We start from the raw sequence: 23,717 nt of genomic DNA on the forward strand, positions 1-23,717 counted from the left end.
ATAGTCTGCCCATTCACGTCAGACACAGGGAATCTATGTGCCATAATGTTTATATAGATGTAAATGTAAATTTGAGGCAGGGCACCTCCAAGCTGGCAGTCTCTGGCTACCAGAATGTTCCAGTGACAATTTATGGTCATCTCAACATAAATTAAGGAAAGCTGAGAATACTCCAAGTAAGAAGAATTTATGGATGGAGTTTAGTAACAGTGCTTTGCTAGAAAAAAATAAACAGGGCTGTATCTTGAGAGATGAAAATAAGCCAGTTTTCATTAAGATGGTTTAATAAGACCGCTTGATTGAGCTGTTAAACTGCACCCACCTACAGTCAGGTTTTCCCATGCCACTGTGACATTACTCTTTCTGATACCCAAAAGCAGCATCTGTACCTGATTGTTGCTGATGTCTCCTGAGAAGCCAGGGCTGGTGCCATGTGCCCACAGAACTGGGGTGGCTTCTGGGTGCCCAGGAGCAGCCAGAGAAGGGGTTGCACTCGTGAGCATAAGTGGTATGTGGCTTCCGATCAAAAGTCCATCCAGACCTCTACTCTTTGCGCAGCAGTGGTTGGTGATGTTAAAGTAGAGAAGAAAATAAAAACAGTAAATATGTAGATAATTCTTCCCAGCTTCAGCATTCTAGGGATTTCCTAGATTGGACTATATATCTGTATAATCTTACTAAATAGCTTCAAATAAATCCAACCCCATGAATGAATCTAGTATGTACCGGGAGGAAAAATAATCATACATTGTAAATGTTTTTGACTTGAATTTGTTTCTAAGAACTCTCTAGAGGGTTTTAGGGTTCTTTCTTTCTTTTCATTTACAATTCCTGCAATCAAAACTTACAGAAGGAACATTTTTATTTTGATAAATATTTTATTTTCTATGTGGGCAAATCTAAAACAATTTGTCTTAAACTTTATCTGTTATACTTTGTTGTCAAAGAAAGTGCATATTTTGTGCTGGGCATTTTGACATTAAGTGATGTCTGACTGGGCTGGAAAACACCCTGGAAATCTCAGTTCAGGGGCTCGGTTTGAGGTCCCTGGCCAGATTGTTTGTTTTGACCACACTATCCGGTGCCTTTTGGAAAACTAAAGGTTATTTCTGCAGCATGGATGTAGTCAGACTAGGAAGCAAGGAATGGGATGGATAAGAGCAACAGCCCATATAGGGTTACTGAGGCTGTTCAGATGGACAGAGCTTGAGGACAGCTGTAACGGAAAGCATTCCTGAGTAATCAAAAGCCTCAAGCATGTTGTAATTTATAAAAAGCTCTTGTAAAAGTGAGCAACAGGCAAGATGCAGCTAGAGGAGTGTATACGTAAGCACCCACGTTTAAATTTTCCATTTAAAATTAGAACAGCAAGTCATGTGTTATCCATATCTGGGTCCAATAGAAATAAGGGACTTTTTATGAAGTCACATTGTTAACCTCAGAGTCCACTGCTAAAATGATTGCATCCCAATGGACCATGTTGAACCACTTGAAGCTTCCCCTCAGTCTTTGTGCTCTGGAATGAAGAGCGAGAATTTGGGTAAGCAGATATGACTCTGGTACAATGTGGGTGGGCATGCTCCCACTGGCTGTTGATGGTTTTGTAAAGCCTAGCACCAGAAGTGATGTAGTTTCCATCTGGTCTCTCCAATGGATGCTGAGTAGGAAAACACACCCTTTCATGCAGTGCGTGATCTTGCATGTTTCTGTGACAACAATAATAAGATTTAATAAATGCTACTCTGTTGTACTAGGTTGATAGATATTACAGATCATTTCTCAAGGTGTGTTGCTGGTCTTAGTTGTGTCTTGTATCTGACATCACCCCTGCAATGTGCAGTACAGCTTTGCCTGGATGCTCTGGAGGTATCATGGTAGCCACTTTTAGAGAGATTGTTGGTATGAATTAGCCAGTGTTACTCTTGTAAAAGTCTTTGAGTATGCCTAAACTGTGCTAGGATTAGTTTCTGACATATAAAATTACCCAGAGATCTGGAGATTCTCTCTGTCCATTAGTGGATAGAAAGCTCTTTGCTTGGGAATTTCTCCTAGGAAATTTGAGAGTAATGTCCTAAATTCCCTAAAGAGAAAGCGTTCTCCTGCTCTCTCATGCTTAGAAAATGACAATTATTGCAAAATTGTCTGCAAAACTAAATAGAGGCAGATGTGCTTTGGAGCAGCCACTGGCATGTGGAACCAGTTTTTAATACTAATATAGTGATTTGCATGCTGAATTCTGTTTCTCTTTACAAAGCTCAAAATAAAGCTCAGAAGTATCACAGTCTGAGTATTTGCAGTAATTCCTGGCATGTGCATTTGTGTATGTGGAGGGATTCACACAAGCTTCTTAATAGAAAAGGATTTTTTGTGCCTCTGCCAAGCGGTCAGTCTTCTGCAATGGCTCAGCTTACTGGATGCAAAGGCCTCTCAAATGTTGAGACAAAAATATTTCTATTGGAACTGCTTAGGGCTTTCAACACCTGGTCTGAAGTGCTTAAGCATGAGCTGAGCTCTCTTCAGTGTCCTACACACTGCTAATGCCATGGATACATTTTCCTGTTGTGTTGGTCTTGCTGAATTCACAGAGAGGTGGTGCTGGATCCTCTTGGTAGTCACTGCTGTTTTATAACTCTTTAGAAAAGGTACTAGAGTGCATGTCAGTTTGTTTGGGGTTGTCTCTCCCCCTGTTATGAATTCGAACTAATGAACATGAACACCACAACTCCCTGTTTCTGAGGTGTGTACTGGTACCAATAAACAGAGCAGAGTATATTAATTAGCCTTCAAAGCAGCAGGGAAAGAAATCCGGATGGGCTAGCCAGCCTTCTCTATAGCCGACGAAGTATAAACAACACCCAGAGATGAGAGAGGTGATTTCAATGCCTTTGTTTATGGCCAAATTAAAAGCATGGGATAAATTCCAACTGCTGAGGCAAACAGCTCGGCAGGAAGGGTGTTTTGTCGCATGGTGGACCAGGGGACGTACACTTGTGAGAAAGGTATGTGCTTCCCCTTGCTTGTCCAGGCCCTGAGGAGCCTTGGGGTATTTATGGCAAGTACAAGGAAGTGCACAAAACAGTTTTCCCTCAGTGTGGTTTTGTATTTTAATGAGTTTAAATATCTCATCAGCTCGTATTTTCAAGTATCCTGAATGTTATTTATCACTGAAGCAAACACTCAAGGTTTCTCCCAGTATGATGAAGTCCGGAGCTCTCCTTGCTGACAGGAAGTATCAGTGCTTGGTTATGAGCAGTGCCAGACAGCAAGCAGAGGAAATGACTGACACCACCTCCTGTCTCCCCAAGTTTTTATACCACCCCAGGGCACTTCCTCTGGAAAAAGAGGTATTGCAACAGGGGGATTAAAGAATCATAGAATGTCTCAGGTTGGAAGGGACCTCAAATATCATCTAGTTCCAATCCCCCTGCCATAGGCAGGGATGCCACCCACTAGATCAGGTTGCTCAGGGCCTCATCTAACCTGGTCTTGAACACCTCCAGGGATGAGGCATCCACAACCTGTCTGGGCAACCTGTTCCAGTGCCTGAGCACCCTCTGAGTGAAAAATTTCCTTCTAACCTCTAATCTAAATCTCCCCTCTTTTAGTTTAAAACCGTTCCCCCTTGTCCTGTCAATATCTGATTGAGCAAAGAGTTGCTCAGTCAGACCCATAGGCTATCTAGGAAGGATAAAGGACAGTGGAGACTAGCTGCATTTTCTCAACTGAGAAATTCTCTGCTCGAGGAGGAGATATTTTTGATATATAGTTGAGGTATCCAGCTCCCTTGCTTCTTCCTTGCCCAGCTTTGGCATAGATGATAAGATTGGGTCATGCTGTGGCATGTGGCTGCTTGTGAGTTATTTACAGCCAGCAGAATTTGTCCCCAGATATGAGACCGTACCCAGCCAATTTAATTAACTGATACTCTGGCTAAATTCCTTGTTCTGGCAAGCAGTTTATTAAGGAAATACTTAATTGTTCAGAAAAGCTAAACAGATTTTATTAGCATCAGAGCTTGCATTGGAAATGATGGAGAAATACCAGCATGAGTTTGAATTCTGTAGCATGCTTTTTAGCCTAGCTCCTCCTGGCATCAGAATTTTTTGGGATTTGTCTGCTTTTAAACAATGTTTCTAAGAAAATGTGTTTGAATCTCAGCTTTCATAGATGAAATTCTTTCTGCTTGGGATGACCTACAGACTTCTCCAGACTAGTGTGGGACCTAACTAATCCTTGGGGCAGTTCCAATCATATAATTATCCATGCTCAAAATTGCTTGGGCTGGAGTCTTTCCCAGGACAATTCTCATCTATGCCAACAAAATATTTCCTTAATTTGGGCAAACCCTCAATCAACTTGATCAAAGGTCAACTCTACAAACATAGGGAACTTGAGCAGTGGCTTTCTGGGAAATTTTGGGAAAAAAACTAATGGCAGGATTTTAATGAAATTATAGAATTCAATAAATGTTTTTGGTGTATTTAAAAAATTAAGCTGACAGGTGTACCGTGTTCTTTGATAACAACAATCTATACTATTGCCATATAACAGTCTCTCAGAGCAATTTTTTTATAACATTATGTTGACTTCTTGTAATAATATTTGAAAAACATTTTGTCAACTTTCTTCTGGTTCAGAAGGTGATGAACATCATGATCCTTCCCAGACAGAGGTATCCTTTTGGAAGTACCGTATAAACAAGGGGAGACAATGTCTTGTTCAGAGAGCTCAAGTAAACAGGAGAGCCAGTGGGATGGGGGGGGCCAGGACGAGAACCAAGTTCTCCAAGCACCCAGATTCTTGCCTCTGGCAGACCAAACTTCCTCTGTCTGTTTTCAGCACCTACTTAAAGAACAATTTTCGTCACTGGTCCTTTCCCTAATATGGCTAAAGCTTTAAATACTGCAGTATACCATTGTATGATTTTTCCTGGGTTTCCTCCATGCTATTGAATTCCTTTTTCCATTACAAAGCCACTACTAGATTGAGTGCTTACTTTCAGAAATACAGCCCCAGAGGAAACAATTATGTTTTTCCTCTTGTTGGCCATCTGTCTTTCTGATAATTTGTTATGTTGTGGACTCAATTTATTTTTAGTTAATTCTGAGCTGCAGCATGTGGCTTTGTCCTAACAGTTTTTTTTGCCTGTTTCACAATAATTTACTCAGATGTTTCCGCTTAGTCAAGTTCCTTACAGTCAACGTCTATCTGAAGAAACTTGCCTTCCATTCCGCTTGTGTCACCCTTAAAAAATATGTAGAAAGTGAGGGCAGAAATCAGAGTCTTCTGTGAAGTCTGATTATTTATGTATTTAATTATTAGTAATTTTCCTCTCATTGCTTGAAATTCTTACGGTCATGTTAGGGAAATGATAGTCACTTGTTTTAGGAGACCTTTTATGTAAATTTTATAAAATAGTTTTTTTTTTTTTTTAAAAAAAAAAAAAAAAAACAACTTACAAATAGATTGCAAAGTATATGTCTTCTTTTTGTATTTTTTTGGAATGTTATTAGTTAACTGCTGTTTTCCTGAATTAAATACTTGGGAGAAGGCAGATCTTGTGGCTCAATTAATCACAATCTTCTACTGATACTGGAATGTGTAAAAACTTCAGTTGTTGGGCATTTCTAGATACTCTTTTTTTTGTTTGTTTTTTTGGAAGAGTAGCAGTTATGACTCCATTAACTTTCAAATTAGTATTATTTTACCAATACACCACTCTAGTTTTCTAGATCTGGGAGATTTGGTCCTAGGCTAAGTTGTGTCTGTGTCTGACACCTATAGAAACTGTAGAGATTCAACCTGGTCTTTCATTTCCTTAAGGAGTGCTCCAAACAGTAGGATTGTATAGTATGATTTTGCAATATTCCTCAGGCAGATCACCTCCTATGTGAAGAATCATGTATTTTAATTTGTTTGAAACATGTTTTATGCTAGTTTCATTTTTTGGTCCTTAATTTTTGTGTTGGAAGAGATGGTGACCAGCTCATCCCTACTAAATCTCTCTGTGCCAGTCATAGCTTTTGTAGATCGCTATCAAATATAAATTGTCTTTTTATTTTTTTTCCAGATGTTCAACTAGAGACCCTTAGTTTTATCAGATTTTTTTTGAAAACACAAACTTTCTTTACTCTCTCCTGTTGCCCTTTGCTGAACCTATTCAGATATCCTATCAGATAACAGAACAAGAAGTTTGCATGTATAAGGGGAAAATTGTGACAATTTAGGTATGACTGGCAGGCATCCTATAATGTAAATTGGAGTCTAAATACGTTAAAAAAAAAAAAAAACACCAATTTTATTTGTCTCCCTTTTAGTTTTGTCTCCCTTTTATTTCTTACATGGAGATGAGTTAAGCATTTGCACTTTGAAGCAACACAGAAAAAGCACTGTGTATAATTTAGGGACAAAATAAAAAGGAAAGGAAAAAAATAAAGATTGAATGTCAACTTAGGTATTTTTTTATTATTATTATTTTTAAAGTGAAACACCAGAAAGTGGAAACATTCTATTGTTGATATATACCTTGCTGAGACACAATATCACTCATTGAAAAGCAATGACCAAGGGTGGTGACAGGAAACATAAAACCAGCAAATATTTTTTAAGGTTCCTGCTCCTGGGATGTACTGCTTTTAAAAATCCAGAACCAGAGAAGGACAATAGGCATTTATGTATCAGCCAAGCAGTAGTTCTCATACCCTTATGCAGGGAATTTTCCCTTTGTTTTCTTCAGGGATGCAGGTTCACACAGCAAAGGAGGAAAAGCACTAGAAGGACCAGAGGAAGAGATTCACTCTCTTAATGTACCGGTTCAAAAAGGGAAAGTTGAGTCATCATTCTGCAAATGGAAATATTGACAAGGATCACACCAATACTAGGGGGTTAGAATTTTCAAACTCCCCTGGCTTTTGGCTTTGCTAAAGCATGATAACTTGGGTGACTAGAAATTGTTGCATTGTTTTTCTCCCAGGCTTGCACTTAGTCATCATCCTGCTGGTCATTTTCTTTGCTATATGTGAAATAAAGAGTCCGACTGAGCTTACTGTTAGTGGTCTAATTCAAGAAGGACACTATTGGAGCCAATATTGTATTAGGCAGAATCATTTAAAATGTGTGTGAAACAGATGAGTAAGATTATCTTTTGGACGTTTACTGAAAATATTGCTCAATTTAGTGAAATTGATAAATGATGATGTTATTTAAGTAACAGAAATGAAATTTTAATGCCTTTGTTTCCAAGGATTCTCAGCAGTTTATCTGAAAATACATAGAAGGTCTTGGAAATAACTTTCCTACTTTTTTATTTTTATTTTTTTTAAGCCGCAGGAAAGAAAGGAAACTTTCAAGGTTGTGTTATGTTATAGACCTTCAAAAAGCCTTGACAGGAATTCTTAAAAGGATTCTAAAGCCAATGGATACTTCTATTATTTAACTTGAACTTGTGTATAAATAGTCCACAAATTTCCAAACAATGTTTCTCACCACCTACATTTTATGAATCTTTTCTGTAACTGAGTTTCGTATATTTAGAAAGAGTATTTTTTCAAAGCTACACTATGTGGCAAGTCATATCTAGGAGAAGAAATGAGCTACATTTTTATTTTAATATATGTTTTAGGTTTGTGATTCATCTCTAAGCAACTAACAGAACCGTATCCTTTATGACTTAGGAAAAAGAATGAAGTAAGGGAATGGTGTGTGTTTGTGTGGCTACTTTGAATTTCTCATATATTGATGGACAGATGGAATATGAGTAATTTTGTTTTTATAACCTATTAATAAACAGATTCATCATTCACTGATATGATGATAATGGTGATATGAGATGATTAGTTCATAGTAGATAAAGTAGCATTCCAGTAGTGAACTCTACTTCTAACTCAGGGCTATAGAATTGCATTAAACAGTATTTGTTATTGACAGAAAAGGAAGGAAAATAGTATAGTTATGGTTATGTCAGAGCTACTCATCTCCAAAACAAGAAAGGAGAAATATCACTGTAAGCTATCATGTGAGCTTTGAAGTATTATTGATAACAAAAACCATCTATAGCCTTCCTTGTGTCTCAACTTTGCAGCTGTTCAAGGAAACCAATGTACTTTTCCAGTGTCAAATTATCTAAGAATGCAAGGTATTTGTAGTAGTGTGTACATTGACATAATTTAAAGAAGATAGGAGAGAAGAGGCAGGGAAACAAATCAGCATAGAATAAAAATTCTTAGATATTGTAATGTGTTGAGGTAACTTCATAGGTCAGGGGAAAAAAGAACAGGAATATCCATCACAGCTGGAAGCTTAAGCAGTAGAGGCTTAGAGGCTGTTTTTCCATGCAAGCAGATAAGGCTTTTGCTACTGATTTCATAGGGACGAACACTTAATACCTATGAATGCCTCAAATCCAAGTGAAATGTTCTTTAGCTCTTAAAGGAGCTAAACTAATGCACTGGCTGTGCAAGGTTTACACGTACTGGTATTTTGTAAATGACTATTACAGAAGGATTACTTAGTTCTCAATACAACAAAATTCTGCTATTTGGAAGAGCTTTCTTTCAGAAATTTCCTTTATTTCCCTGGAAGTCCAGCCAAAGAAACTATGATGTCATCCTCTGACAGCCTAATAGATCGCACTAAACCAACTGAATCAACCAAACCCTACAGTTTGTGTAACGGACACTAAAATCTGTTATTTCAAAAACACGCTGTCTTGAATCTGATTATTAGAAAGGCTTCCAGCTTGAGAAGGTAACACAAAAAACCAGTTATAAACAATATGTGAAAGAACAAACACGAGGCTAGATCTTGACAGTGACAGAAAGCAAACCAATCCTGTAGCTGTTTTACAGATTTTTAATGAAGTTTAAGTACGTAAATCATTCAACAGATAAGACTTATGCTTCAAAATGACTTGGATGGTTCCATAAAATGTTTGGTTTCTGAATTCTGTCATCAGTGTTTCCATCTTTTTAAGTTCTCATATCTCTGCTATGGAAGCTGTCTAACCAAGAATCTGGGATGACTTAAATTTGTTTTGGGGCATTGCCCGAAGGATAGCTTGTGTGCTGGTCCCAGGCAGGCATCCCATGCTGTATGAACCACAAGGTTCATCTGTGAGGTTCAGAGCATCACTGGACAGAAATAATTGATATTTAGAGACTAATTTCATACTCCTTCTCTTTCCTTCTCCTCCTCCCCCTCAGTATTCAGTGTTCATTGGAGCACTTACCTAAATCTAGAGGAGAGCAGTTCAGGCTCCTCTTCTCCATGTGTGGCTGTGTACTCACACTTCTGAGGTGACAGCTGCACACACCAAGCTGTGGAATGCTATTTGCCATAGTCCCTTTTTAGCATTCAGCCCTAATTAAATATTAACTGGGTGAGAGACAGTGAATGTAAACGGCCTAGCAGTTAGGACAGTTGGCTGGGAGAAGAGAAGCTGAGTCTTTCATTGTTCCTCTAATCAGTGATCTCCTACTTTAAGAAGGACAAGATGAAAAGCACCAATGTGCAGCTTTTCAGTCATGGTTTATTAACATAGCCACTGCAATTATTTCAAGTTTCCTAGTAAATACTACCCAGATTTCCAGCTGAAGAATATGCATCCGAAAAAAGTTCAAAGGCATTTAAGACTTCTAGTCAATTTTACCTATAGCAATAAGAGATGTGGACTGGATACTAACTTTTAGACATCTGCCCTGAGTTGAAGTGAGATTCAGAGAGGGAGACACTTCTTTTTGTATGAAAACAATGATTCGCTTCAAATATCTATAGCCAAGCAATAACTCTTTTTCAAGTCAATCAGCAGAAGAAGAACCTCGGATGGCACAGTAGGAACCAATAAGACTGGGTATGATATGCAGAACTCTCCAGCTGACTTACCTTCTCATCCAGTGTCAAGATCTGATGCAGAAATGACTACATTTCTGTTGTTTAACCCGAACTGTTAACCACGTGGGTCCTGTCGTTAGCTGAATCTCAGGGTATGAGTTATGTTATTAAAATTCTCATCTGAAAACTTCAAGGTGATACAGTAATAATTAGTTCTTGGGTTGCATAGCCAGCCTTGAGTGCTTGTCCCGGTTTTGGTTGGGATAGCCAAAAATTAATTTTCTTCATAGTAGCTGATATGGTACCATGTTTTTGATTTAGGATGAAAATAATGCTGAAAATGCAATGATGTTTTAGTTGTTGCTGACCAGTGGTTACAGAGAGCCAAAGACTTTTCTACTGCTTATGCTGCACTGCCGATGAGAGGAAGCTGGTGGTACACAAGTTGTTGGGAGGGGATGCAGCAGGACAGCTGGCCCAAGCTGGCTGAAGAGAGATCCTATGTCACATGGTGTCATGCTGAACAATAAAATTGGGGTGAGTTGGCTGGGGAGGCTTCTGTTTCTCCATCGCTTTGGGACTGGCTGGGTCTTGGTCAGCTGGTGCTGAGCAATTGCATCATACATCACTTGCCTTTTTTTTTTTTTTTTTTTGCTTGTTTGTTTTGGGTTTTTTCTATTCTTTTCTTTCCTCTTTTTTTTTTTTTTCCTCCTTCTTCTTCCTTGTTAAACTGTCCTTATCTCAGCCCATGAGTTCTTGCACTTCTCTTTTCAATTCTCTCCCCCATCCCACTGGTGTGTGTGTGGGAGGGAAGTAAGTGAATGACTTTGTGGTGTTTAGCAGCCTGCCAGGTTAAAGCACAACAGTGCTTCCCCTGTTCTGTGTCAAGATGGAAAGGATGAAGTCCTGACCATGTAGTCAAGCAAGACTAGGGAACGTACTGTTTTCTCCCTAGCCCAACAGTTCGCTGACATCCAAGCTAAAAAGTAACTGTGATGTGCTTTAATGAGTTCCCCAGTCTGGACAGGTGAGGGCCTGGAGTCTCCTGGGTGCAAAGTGTTTCTCAGCCCAGAAGCATTCTTTGTATGTCTATGTCAGGCAATGGAAACAAGGCTTGGCCAGAAGGGATTTCACATAGGAGTTGGACAAGGAGCCTTTCATTGCTGTATGTTATGCTGAAGGTTATGGATTCCTGTGCTTGAACTGAATAAAAAAAAAAAAATTAAAAATTCTAGAGAGGGAGAAGAGTTTTGAAGACTATTTGTACACTCTTCACAGAAAAGTGGAGACTTGAGATATCAATTTTGGCAGCTTTTCAGTACATTCTTATCACTGGTGAGAGCTGAATGCATTAGAAATAAATTAACATGATTGTAAGTATGCTACATAATGTGGCAGAAGAAAATGACTGCACTGACAAGATACTATGCTGGATATGAAAATAAAGTCCTGTCTTGCAGCCCTTGGTCATGAAAAACTTGCAACATTACAAGGGAGGTGCATGAGGAATGAAAAGTGAACTCCACTGACCATATCCCAAGCATAAGTTATTCTATAGTCACTCTTGTCACTGAAGTGCCAGTCACAGAATTGCTCCTAGAGACTTGTAGCCTTTCCAGCAGGCCACAAAAAGCACAATCTATCCTTCAGGGGGTCAGTGGAAATAAAGCTTCTAGGCAAAATTTGCCTCTCTGAACCTGTTTTTTGGTTTTGTTTGCTTGTTTGTTTTTTTAATCTTGGTATTGCAGTACACTTCTGTATGTGGTATGTGCATACAATAGGCAATTGAGACCTGCAGTGCAGGAAAAATGAAAGTTTAGGGTTTTATTTATTTCCAGTTGTTGAATGGTTTTATGTTCCGGAAATCTGATGTGGCTAATATAGTGTGGTGGCATTTTCCCTGGCTTGTATTATGCCAGAGAGGAAATACTCAAGTAGATTAAGAGGGACGTTATGCTCACTTCTATGCCAAATTTACTCTGCCTTTTTTGAAAAGCAATGCTTCAACACTTGATTTAACATTATTTTCTTCCAGTGATTCTTTCCTGTTGAATTAGACGTGTTACAATGGAGGTCATGTACCACACAGATTTGAAGGATGAGCTTCCTGTGTCCCTGGACTGAGTCATAGGGCTCATCTGCACAGATAAGCGAGGGTAGCCTACAAGCCGTGGTTATTCTGCAGTAATTTCCAGGTCAGCTGTGTGTGCCCCACGTTGAAAGGACTCAGCCCATTTGCCATCCTTGGTCCCAGCCCAGTGCTGTGCCCAATCCTACCAGAAGGGCACAAGTTTCTCAACAGAGCAGCCCTTCTGTGGTTTTCTGCAGTGCTTGTGATGACTTCCTACAGTGCTCAAGTAATTGGTTGGTTTGAAGAAGAGCTTTTCAGACTCCTAAATCATCTATTCTCTGCACAGCTGGTTTCTGAGACAGCTCTTGCCTGCTCAGCGTGAATTAACACATGGTAAGGACACAAGCATTGAATGAAGAAGGGGTGGTTGTTGAGTGATAAAGTAAGGGTGGCTCACATCTAACATAAATCAGCTTTGCTGGGGGAGGCATTCATAACCCCTGAGCTTGAACATGGAAAAAAAAAAAAAATTCTTCACAGAAGAGACACTAGATTATGAAAAAATTCAGTGTAATTTTGGTGCAGTGTGCTGTTTACTTATTGTTATATTTAAAAGTTACTTCAATGGCAAGATTATAATGCAAGTTTTAGAATATGAAAGTATAATGTTGTTTACAACTACACTTCTACATTATACCATACAAAAATGCTCTGACTTGTCATAGTTATTTTATTTTGAAATTGGACAAAATATTGTGAGTTGTTTTTTTTTTTTTTTTGTACACATTTAGAATGGATTTCTTTTTCCAAATCTACCTGAAAGATAGGAAGTCTAGATTGTAATTGGAAGATGGAAAAAATCAGCTTTCATCTCAAGTACCATACAATCAGAAGAGAGGCAACTGGGACAACAACCTTAAGAATGAGCTCTCACACCTTCCTCTACAAAGGAAGCAGGAAGGTAAGGAAAATTCTTACATGGTCAAAGTCTGAGTATGACTCTAAGAGACCCCCAGTCAAGATGTATTTCAGAAGATGGGACCCATCTGAAACAAAACCAAGCCAGTAAATATTGAGCAGAAAGTACAAGGGAAGTTTGCAAAGACGATAGAAACTAGAAGGGCTAAAGGAAACTTGTGTGGTTATATAGGCCATTAAAAAAGAAACACAAACAAAAGTGTGAGGCTTTCAAAGGAATTAATGGGTACTTTGATTTCCCAGAAAGTCAGAGAAATAAGTACTTTGTAAGTACCTTCTTTGCATTAGCTATTATCACAGAGGACTTTGAGGAACATTTAACCGTAACGATTTTCTTTTCAAGTAATAAATATTGCCAGAGATCAGAAGAGTTTGGGTATTAGCACAGAGTAGGAAATGATAGAGTAGAAAGATTAAAAAAAGTAAAATCTGAGGTGCTTGGTAGAAGAGCTGATCTGCCAAGAAAACAGAACAGCTCTGTTTAAAGTTGCTCACTGCATTGGAGGCCCAGGGAATAGGTCACTTTACCTGTGCTTTAAGGAGCCACTTAAGACCAGTAGGCCTTGCATTTGTAGCCAACTAGCATTTATAAGCATAAAATCTTTGTAAGTCAAAATAGAAATTACAGGACAAACTTTTTCATAAAACAAGCATCCTTCTTTCCTTTAACATGCATGGATTATCTGAATACGTAAAGGAAAAATGAGATCCAGATTATCCGATATTCTGAAATTACAAAGTGCAGCTTTGTAAACTATGATACGAACTTTGTGGATTATTTGCTTAGCTCAAGATGAAGCTGTTACAAGAAATACAAAGCAAAACTCAAGCTCCCATTTGATTGCAATGTTTCTTTTATCACAGCAGGCAATGAAATGGAAAGCAGGCTGTTTACAGAGGTACTCCATCAGCCCCAGTAAAAGCAGTATATATGCTGCAGTGAAGTCACGAATTTATTCCAAAATGAATTATTCTCTAGCCTTGATAAAACCATAACATAGCTTTTGACAAAGCAAAATGTGGCAGATGAAACTGTATAGTGGGCAGGATCTCTTTGGGCTAAAAGACTGATGCTCCTTCTTAGTCTTTTTTCAAAAGAATTTACATTAGTGTACATTAGCATCCAGTTTGTTTATGTAGACGTATAGTTCCAAAATTCTGAGCAGGTTTTATTGATTTGAACACACATAGCTGAAGCTTTATTTTATTACATGACTGTTTTCCTCCTTGACTGCTCAACAGGACATTCTTTTCCATTTCTAAATTATTCTCATTTCTAATTATAGAAGTCTAAAATGAACAGATATTTGTATGATTCTGATAGAAATAGAAAATAGAAATAGCAATAGAAAAGTGACTTATAATTAGACGTCACTGTAGTGTAGTAACTGCGCTTCCTTGCATTCTGATGGGTAAAGTCTGGAATATGTTATGTGGCTAGATTGATGAAGACTGGGAATAGGAAAAAAAAAAAAGTCTGATTTCTATGAAATTTTGTCAGACTCACTAGTAGGAATGGCATAGGCAGCTTTGTGATGTTCCGAGTTTGATTCATTCAAAGGTAAGTCAAATTGTTATTCAAAACTGTACATGAGAGGTCACTTAGCATGTTGTTTTGTCATTTCCTCAGTCAATTTGAGTGTACTCGGCTCACTGGTTCCTGTTTGGTAATCGTAACGCGGGCAGGTGTTAATCTACATGTAGTGTTGCATTAGCACAACCAAATGTTTTCCTCTCTTCCTCTTGCCACTGTTTGTCTTTATGGAACTTGCTGAACAACCTGCGGTGAGGTCTGAGCCCTCTTCCCCCCAACTAAAATCCCCAAAAGTCTTCTGAATGGCTGCCCTAGGACAGGAGTTTGCAGGAGTTTGGGGCCACAATCAGAAAAATGTCCATGCTGCACATTGTGACAGTATGGTCATGCTAAATGGAGTGAGCTGGGACAGTAATGACTTTCACAAGGGTTCATGGTATGAGGCTTCTGAGCTGAAGTTTGAGGAAGTTAAGCCTCCTTTTTTTTCTCCCCTTGTCTTTTCTTTGTGCCAAATATGTAATAGAGATAGTTACCAAAAGCTGACAAATCATGCAGATTTGTAAATTGCAACAAGTTATTAGTGTCAGTATATCACTGGAGGTAACAGTAATTAAACTGATGCATTTACAGATTTTTAAATGCTGTCAACTAAAGAGAATAAAATGAAAAATCGCACATTGCCATCAATTTGAAGAACTTTATCCCAAAACACAATTTCCATCTGATGTTAACAAAACGTGTCATTTTCATTATAGTAAAAGAACAAACCAGTACCAAGTACATACATAGTGAAAGCAGTCAATAACTGTGTAAGAATATAACAGGAGCAGAAAAGAATACATTTCTGTTAACTAAACTTACTAATTAGAGAAAACGGGTATTTTTTAAGAAGTTTTTCTCTTTACAGATAGTTTCACGTTTCAAGAACAATTATTACAAGAGCAATTTTTTTTTCTGTAAACCAACCCATATACTACAAAAACAATACAAAGAAGCCCTGCAAACCTGTTAGTGTACAAAACAGGGTAGCAGAGACAAAGAACAAGAGAATTAAACTGTCCAGAATTATTATGAAAAAATAACAGTGCATTCTAAAGGGCTCCTGTAAACTTGTTTTACATGAGCTGAAGGATGACATTTCCAAATGACTGCAATTTTGCGAGAAGTACAGATGCTTTCAAAGTGTCACTATTTAGTTTATCATGGGAAAAAACACAAAACACAAACAATTAGGCAATATTTGAGATGAGGTAACAGAAAAGTAAATGTTACAAGCTACCTCACAAAGCTAGCTACTGGATTTATTTACATTAGTTTAAAACTTCATTGAGGCTTTGCACTTTATTCCTTCCCAAATTTACAACTTCATAACTGAAAAGGTCTTTATTGGAGAAAGAAGATATATTTCTTCAGTTAGGTGCTCATACAATAGAAAAAATAGTGCAACTGTTTGCTACATTAAATACCATTCTAGCATATCTATCAAAATACTCAGTCTTGTTTTCTTTACCTTCTCTTTTAAAAAAATAGTGTTCTGCTCTTTTTTTTTTTTTTTATTAGGGTAGTGTGGACATCTTTAGATGCGTTTAAAATAAAAAACCAGCAACCTGGAGCTAGTCCTACAAGATATTCCACTAAAGCAGATGTTATATACAAGTGTTATTAATCCAGTTGTCTCCAGGTGGAGGCAAAGGTCCCTCTGGACAAAGCAACTTGCAGGCTCCGGAACTTCAACCATTCTTGAGAAGGCAGTAACTGAAAAGAGTTTTAGGCTTAAATCTTGTAAATAGTTTAATCTTTTTCACTCATTAGTAGGACTGAACTCCACAAGAAATGCAACGTAACCTTAATGACTGCTGTTCAGAAGGCTTGCCAAACAATACCAGAACAAGCATGGACCGATGAGGAGGTTGCTCAACACTTTGCAGTTCTTAAGGTACACCTCATTTTGCTCCAAAAAGATTTGGAAATGCTCAATCTGACTGTAGCAGCTTTACCATGCATCTGAGAACTTTAAGTGTGACTTGATTTGAAATACCCATGGCTCAGCACATTGTGCTTTTTCTTTACTGACTAGAATAGTGGTTCATGGCTGTGATGCTACAGTAAATCACACGGGGTTTTTCTACCTTTTGTGGTGCTTTTCAGTGCCCATTTTCAGCCCCCTTCCCTTACCCTAAGTACTTTAATGCTGATTATGATTTGCTAAGAAATGAAAGTGATTTGGGGTGGGGAAAGCTCAATTACTGATGCAGTAATAATTTAAAAAATAGGAATTTCTAAAAGGTACCTTACGGTTGTATGGATACTGATGATAGAGTTACAAAGATTAATGGCTACAGCTCACTTCTGCTTGGGGGAAATATATTGCAGTTTGCTAAGGCATATAATGATTAAGATCTACCTACAGAAAAGGACCTTATTTTACTGATCTTTGTCTTGTGTTCCTTTGAAGGTCAATGGAGGTGGTTAAGGAGGGCTGAAGAACATTGTTGGCTTCCAATTGCTTTTGTTGGTTTCCAATTGCTTATGTGCTCTCATGCCAGGGAATGAAAAGATGATGGAGAAGAAAGATGGAGAAGACAAGGGAAGAAATAAAATAAAGGCATGGAGACACATGGTGCCAAGAGATTATAAAGGGATGGATGAGACTTCACATCAGGGTATTTTGGGAAGGTAAGAGGAATGACAGTCTGAAGGATCAGGTAGTGACATTTAAGACGTTCCTGAAAATTATTTGTCTCTGTTCTCGACTTTTGTTAATTGTGGTTAATAATAATAAAACATTCTGAGATTTACTGGCATAAAGCTGCAGAAAAAAATAAGGTGATGCTACTGTACAGATGATACTTGACTCTTTAAAATACCTCGTGAGAAACCTGGGTGTTTTTTTGTTTTAGCAGGGAGACTAATCAGCACTTTTGAGCATTAATCTTATGTATTCTATCCACATGGGAAGCTTCCTCAGTATTTTCTACAACTGAAAAATATCTTCACTAGAAGCCTGCACTGCAAAGATAAGAGTGGGTAGCATAATGATCCAAAGACTTCTGAAAAAGATGGAAACACTGGTTGTGCCTATATAAACGGGCATTTACCTTGGTACCAACAGATCAGGCTTGCTGATGACACTCAGGTAAACCTGCCTTTGAAGCATTCCGTTGAGATGATTAGACACGACAGGTTTGTATTACCATTTTGTTTCCATTACCTGTCTGCCTTGCATTAATTCCTAAAACAGGTTACTGCAACTGTAGGTCTGTCCATGTTGTCTCAGTGTACATACTCTGGTACAGGCCAGAATGGGACAAAATTGCCATGCATTTTGTTCTGCAAAGGCACATATTTCCCTGGAGATTTCTGGGCAGAGAACTGGAATCTTTCCTACTACTTTGTGCCTGAACAGCCAAAAAGTAAAATGGCACGTTTTTTTTTTTCCAACCTGCTAGGATTTCCCTACATCCCCATAGACAAGGATAGTGGTGACTTCATTTTCACTGTCTCAAGTCGGAAAGACAAGGTAAAAGGCAAAGAGGGGCTGTATGAGGAAAGACAAAAATCAGATAAAGAACAATAGGAAATTTTAAGACCTCTGAATATTTTGATTTTTTTTTTTTTTAAGCGTGTTCCCAGATCAGGAACAAAGGGCTAACCACTTTTTAAACCATTCCTATCTCGATCTTACGATGACTGACCAATATACTGAGTAACAAGATACCTAATAGAATATTGATCTTCAGCTCTTCTTCTGCTAAGGACATAAATGCACTTGGTCCCCTGAGGATAAGCAAGCTGTAAGACAGGAGGGACACATTGTACCTGATGGTTAGCTCACTCAGACTGTGCATCCAGAAAGCCAGAGGGGTAGAAGAGGAGTTAATGAAGCGCTAAACTCTGCTTGTCAGAACCCTGATGTCTGACATTACCATCAGAGACCTGACTGCCCTTTTTCTTTCTGAGCATTAGCCAGATGAAATCCAGTTATCCAGAGCTCTAAGTGCTTTAAAAGCATAGAAGCATTTTGATCTGTGATTTTGATTTTCAGCCTATTTCTCTTAATAATGGAAATCAGCCTCAAAATGAATAATTTTCCAGATTCTACTCTGTGATTAGCCACAGGAAGCCCAGCAAAATTACCCTGTATAAATGGACAGAGCTATATGAAATTAATAACTCTCAGCAGCCTGCAGAGAAATGTGAAAAGGATATTAAGAACTGGAATAGTTTGAGAATAACAAAGCTTCTAATAATAGACAAAATGCATAACTCCCTATAGACTAGACTGCTGTTTTAATTTGGGTCCCAGACAGAAAGGCAAATTTTCCCTTTAGCTCCAAATGAATGTACGGGTTCAGACTACAATGGCTGGCTGCTTCTATTCACTCTTGACTGGGGTCTTGTTATTACAGGCTGCTCAGCAGTTTGGTGGGGTGCTGACGACCCTCAAGTCCCATTGCAAAGAAGGATTTTGGAGAGTGGATTTCATTACTTCTGAGGTAACTATTAGCTCACTTTCCCATTTAAATGGCTAAATATGTTACGTGTAGCTGTTGAGTCCCTCTGCTACTGTTGCATCAGTTTCAAAATCTGTTCTGTTTTGCAAATGCATTGATGTGGCAATACATGCTGCTCCCTCACTTTATTTTAGGGGGATATTAATACTGTGGACAAGAACAGGTCTTGCCTTGGAGGTAAATATATAGCAGGAGTGGCTCTAGGAGTGGCCTCACTCACATCTCCCATCTAATGTGCCTTTGCACCTACCTCCAGAACTGTTCAGCCTTCAGTCTCACAGAATCACAGTCATAGAGCATTCTGAGTTGGAAGGGACCCACAAGGATCATCGAGGCCAGCTCCAAGCTGAGTCTCCTTGCTGTGGTGGCTGCACAGCTGCTGTGTCAAGCTGCTGGCTGCTTAGAGCAAAAAAAACAAAACTCTTAAGTGACAGTTTGATTATCTGACATGTTGTCGTAGATCCCTAGGGGTCATGGCAAGAAAAGACTTGTGAGGGCATCCAGTCTGTTCCTCTGCATCCCATGGATCACTAATAACTGCAGAGGAAAAGCAGTATGGCTTGTGTTTGCAGGATGATGTTTACAACATAGCTAGGGGTCTAACACTGCAGGTAGGAAGTGTTTTTCTTTTATCTTTTTTCTTTTAACAAACTCTGTTCGGGATCTTGTAACTGTTATCTGTGCTAGATGCACGTACTTAAAGCATAGATCTACACGTGGAATCCTGCTCTAATGCTGATGCATGAAATGCTCAGCAGAGCACAGAAGCCTCTTCAGCTTTTGCAGAACAGCTCAGGGGAATGCATTTGGACTTACTCATCACTCCTCAGTGAGCGACAGCACTTCTCCAGCTGCTTTGCTCCAAGGAAAGGAGTAGCTACAGTCCTCTAAGTCAAGCTATGTTGACAGTTCAGGATATAACATACACTCACATAATGAAGCAGTAATAACACATTTCACAGGACCACACCTACGAAACATCTATCATTTCTTCTCCCCTCCCCTGTGGTCTCCCTGAACTTAATGATGGATGAGTCTCCTTTTTTTCAGTGCTTGAATTTTAGCCTTCCTTAGCCTCCCAGGAGATGTAAGAGGCTGTAGTAGACCAAGTCAGAATGCAATATCCAGAAAGATACAGTGTTTATCCTGATCAAAGGAGATCATAATTTGAGCCAGCTCTGCTCACTTTAATGTAGGAATCTTTTATCACCTGACAATACATTTCAGCAGCACTAACTGGACAGTTTGTTTCTTTACCTACAAGATGGGAAATGCTTGCACTTGCTGCCTGCACCCTGTTTTCCATGTCACCCCCGTCAAGCCAATTACTTTAATCAAGGTTCTGTCTGGCTGCTTTTGACAACTCATCCTCTAATGATGATGATCTGGATGAGGGAGGCAGAACTCATTGTCTTCCAACACTCCTGCAATTACTATCAGTTTCACATGAAAGTAGGACGCTTTCTTTGGGAAAAGCAACACGAAAGCATCACTCAGGTTCATTAGCAGAATGGTGGTTCTTTGCTGTTCCCTCTGTAACGTGCTTCTTCAAGGGTGAAGGATTTAGTCTAGTGCTTTGAGAAAGAAATGTAAACATTGCTAATTGCACTTAGATTAATATTCTAGGAAATTTAAACAAAGCACTCTACTGGCAAAGTTATTTAGCAGCAGAATAATCCCATTGGGCAAGTACCATAGTGTCAAACTGGTTTTTAATCATGGTGAAAAAAATTTTGCTGTTCATGCACAAATAGTGCTTGCAGGATGTGGCATAACTAATTAGAGAGCCTACTGAAACATTGAAGAAAAAAACATAAGAAAAGTCCACCGATACAATTACAAAGGCAATAGAATATCAGAAAAATGTATTTTAAGTAATATTCGCATGGTTCCTAGATGTTTGCATACCAGATCGTGTCCTGCATGATTCCATTTTTGAGACCTTTCTGCAGCCTTCCATCCTCACTTAACAGTTTACTTTCTGCTCAGAGAGGGTAAAGAGGCATAGAAGAACAGGAGAAGTACAAAATCTATTCAGCTCCTTTGTTGTTGATTATTATTATTATTATTATTTCTGTCTGCCTATGAAGGGGCAAACAGCTATTTTAGGACTGTGAATAGCATTACTTCTGCGTATCAGTCTTAAGACTATAGCTATTTTATTAGACAGAATTTGCTTTCTGTGCATTTGAGTTTCCAAAAGTGTGCTTCTCAAACTTTTTTTTTTTACTTTTTTTTTTCCCCAGAACAGATTTCTTCTATTCTCAAACATCTTCACAAAACCCTACCTCCAAACAGTGAAATACCTAAACACACAGAAGCTCCATTCCTCAGGTGAGTAGTTGTTGTTTTTCTCATCCCCAGAATAACTTAGTCCCTTTTCTCCCTCCTGCTATCTGTTTGTTTGCATCTTTCCAGCTTTAAAAGTAAGTTCTTGAAGACATGAAAAAATATACACAGTGACTATTGAGCGATTCTAGATGCTGGTTTGGGGCATGCTGCTTTGATTCATGTAAATGCTCACCAGCCCTGCAGGAAAATGGGTCTAAAGAGAAAAGAAGGAAAATCCAAACCTCTCTACATTTGCCAGCTCTTAGCCCAGCCTCAAGCTCAGTGGCAGGGAAGTGTCAAAAATAGTCTCTGTGTCTTCAGACGAGGCTTTCTGGAATTAGCATACTAGTTGTATGAGGCAGAAAACTGATACAGCACATGCAGACTTAGAGGAAGAATTGGTCTACTACTATCTCAAAGTTCAGATATTTTATGTATTTTGTTTTGTTCTAGAGGGAAGACAAAGATTTCCAACAGAGATGATTTTTTCCCCCCTCAGATTTTTTAATCTCTGTAACACAGAGGGCTACAGCATGTTTTGAAAAGATACAGCTCTTAAAAGGAACTGCTGATAGGAAGAATGCAGTGGAAATACTGTTCCCCAACAGAACAAATCCAAATGATAATTGGAGTCCTTACTTAACGTAGGCTACATAAGAGCCACTTCCAGGAGCCTCACCAGAACCCAGAGACTTACTAAGACTGAAACATGAGTATTTGTATATCTGCCACATATTACCTTTTTGTGCTATTTCCACCCCAGCACATATCAACACTTGCATTCACTCCCTCGTGAGCACAGAAGTCTCATCTTTCTTCCAAATCTATTTTTCTCAGAAACATCACTTACTGTTTGGCTTCACAATGTACCTTTGCTATGACTATATGCTTATGAAAGTATAACTTCTGTGGAAAACCTGTATTACAAGGAAATAAGCTGGAAAGCATGATATCTGTCCTTTGTTTCCTGGAAGGAAAACTACTGTTGTCATTGCAGTCCAGTATCCCTACACAGAAATGGGTTTCACCCTTCTTTCTTTGAGAAGCAGAGGGGCTCCAGACCAGTCACACCTTGCAATAGCTGTGCCTCCTCCTGCAAACAGCAGGCATGCTGAGCATCAATTCCTAGATTGTCACATCTAGTAACTGATAGTGGAAGGCAAGTGTTAATAGCATGCGTCTGCCTGTCAGAGCGTTAGACACATTTTGAACACAGCCTAGTGCATACAAGTGCTCAAGACACACCTGTGATGACCTTGTACTGCATCAGAACTGAGCCAACGCCTACCATTTACTCCATCCAGAAAACTAAGATGTCTAGCAACTATAACACAGAACAATATCATACAACATTATACCACAGTAAAAAATGCACAGAAAAAGCTGACAAAACCCAGAAAAGCTGCTAGAAAAATCTAAGCAGTAGAAAATAAGCACTTTCTGTATAAATCTCAGTTTCTTTTGGATCCACTATACCCACGCTGGTCTCTCTTTCATTTCCATACGAAACTTGTATTTGCTCAGTTCTTGATTAAAGCTTTCACCTCCATACAATTTGCAATTGCATCCAAACTTCTGCCATCAAGATTCAAGATGCATTTTCACTTCACTTGCATTTCATTTCTACGATTGTGGTAGCACTTAATCAACAAAGTCCCTACCTATACGTATTTATATAGATATACATGTATATATACACACATACATACATACACATGACAAATACTGTTGCAGTTATCCTCTCTTCCAGTGTTCAGAGTGACAGACATCCTAGAAGGTGAAGGCATACACCACTCCCACAACCACAATATTTCCAATTGTTGCTATGATTGCAATCCATAACAATATGGCATCGTTTGAAGACCGGGATGTCTCTTCGGGTGGATTCTGCATGGAAGAAGCTGCATGGACATTGGCTGAGGAGTTAAACAAGGAGTACTCTGTACTAAAGTCCTCATTTGGTGAGTCCATAAAGGCTCCTCCCATAACAGGAAGCTGTGAAGAAGGATATGGCAAAATTAGATTGAAAGCCAATACTTGTATTTGTTTGCTCTCAAAGTTATTACAAAAGAGTAAGCACCAGCCAACCTGCAAAACTACTGAGATTTCATGTACATGGTGCTAAGCTGTCAGGCATATCGCATACACTTTACATGATTTTTTTTTTCTGTTTCTGTTAAAATCAATATTATTGCAGGAAAACTATGTATAGTGCATGTAATATACGTAAGAGCTAACATGCAGACTCCAAGTCAACCTACACAGTTATATGAAATTAAAAATAACAGGTATAACTATCCACAATGCACTCACATACCAAAGCATAATTTTACAGCACCACGATTGTTTTGTGACTATGAGCAATGGACTCATATTGCTCAAAGGCCTTGAGCAAGCACAGTGAGGATGCGATACAAGGAATTTATTCCCTGTTTGTGTTTGGCTCAGAAGTAACACTTGA

The 23,717-nt window shown here is 38.7% G+C and overlaps 1 protein-coding gene and 1 long non-coding RNA gene across 3 annotated transcripts in view; one reads left to right on the plus strand and one right to left on the minus strand.

Moving 5' to 3' along the window:
• The first annotated feature begins 10,149 nt into the window (after positions 1 to 10,149).
• On the plus strand, positions 10,150 to 16,347 carry LOC121070935. Its single transcript, XR_005820304.1, has 4 exons — positions 10,150 to 10,365; positions 11,864 to 12,292; positions 12,691 to 12,860; positions 16,227 to 16,347. It is a non-coding gene; the product is annotated as an uncharacterized LOC121070935 (long non-coding RNA).
• C5H14orf132 (chromosome 5 C14orf132 homolog) overlaps positions 14,901 to 23,717 on the minus strand; it is a 43,307-nt gene continuing 34,490 nt past the window's right edge. Inside the window, exons 2-3 of one of the 2 annotated variants that reach the window (XR_005820303.1) lie at positions 22,970 to 23,251; positions 14,901 to 19,321 (exon numbers count right to left, since the gene is read on the minus strand). Coding sequence is in view for 1 of the 2 variants with exons in the window: in XM_040558759.1 (XP_040414693.1) it covers positions 23,027 to 23,251 (225 nt within the window). In the remaining variant the exon portion in view is untranslated. Of the gene's footprint in view, positions 23,252 to 23,717 lie in introns of both variants that reach the window. The other variant, XM_040558759.1, reaches the window with a different exon arrangement.

Source organism: Cygnus olor, chromosome 5 (assembly GCF_009769625.2).
Source record: "Cygnus olor isolate bCygOlo1 chromosome 5, bCygOlo1.pri.v2, whole genome shotgun sequence".
NCBI classification, from domain to species: domain Eukaryota; kingdom Metazoa; phylum Chordata; class Aves; order Anseriformes; family Anatidae; genus Cygnus; species Cygnus olor.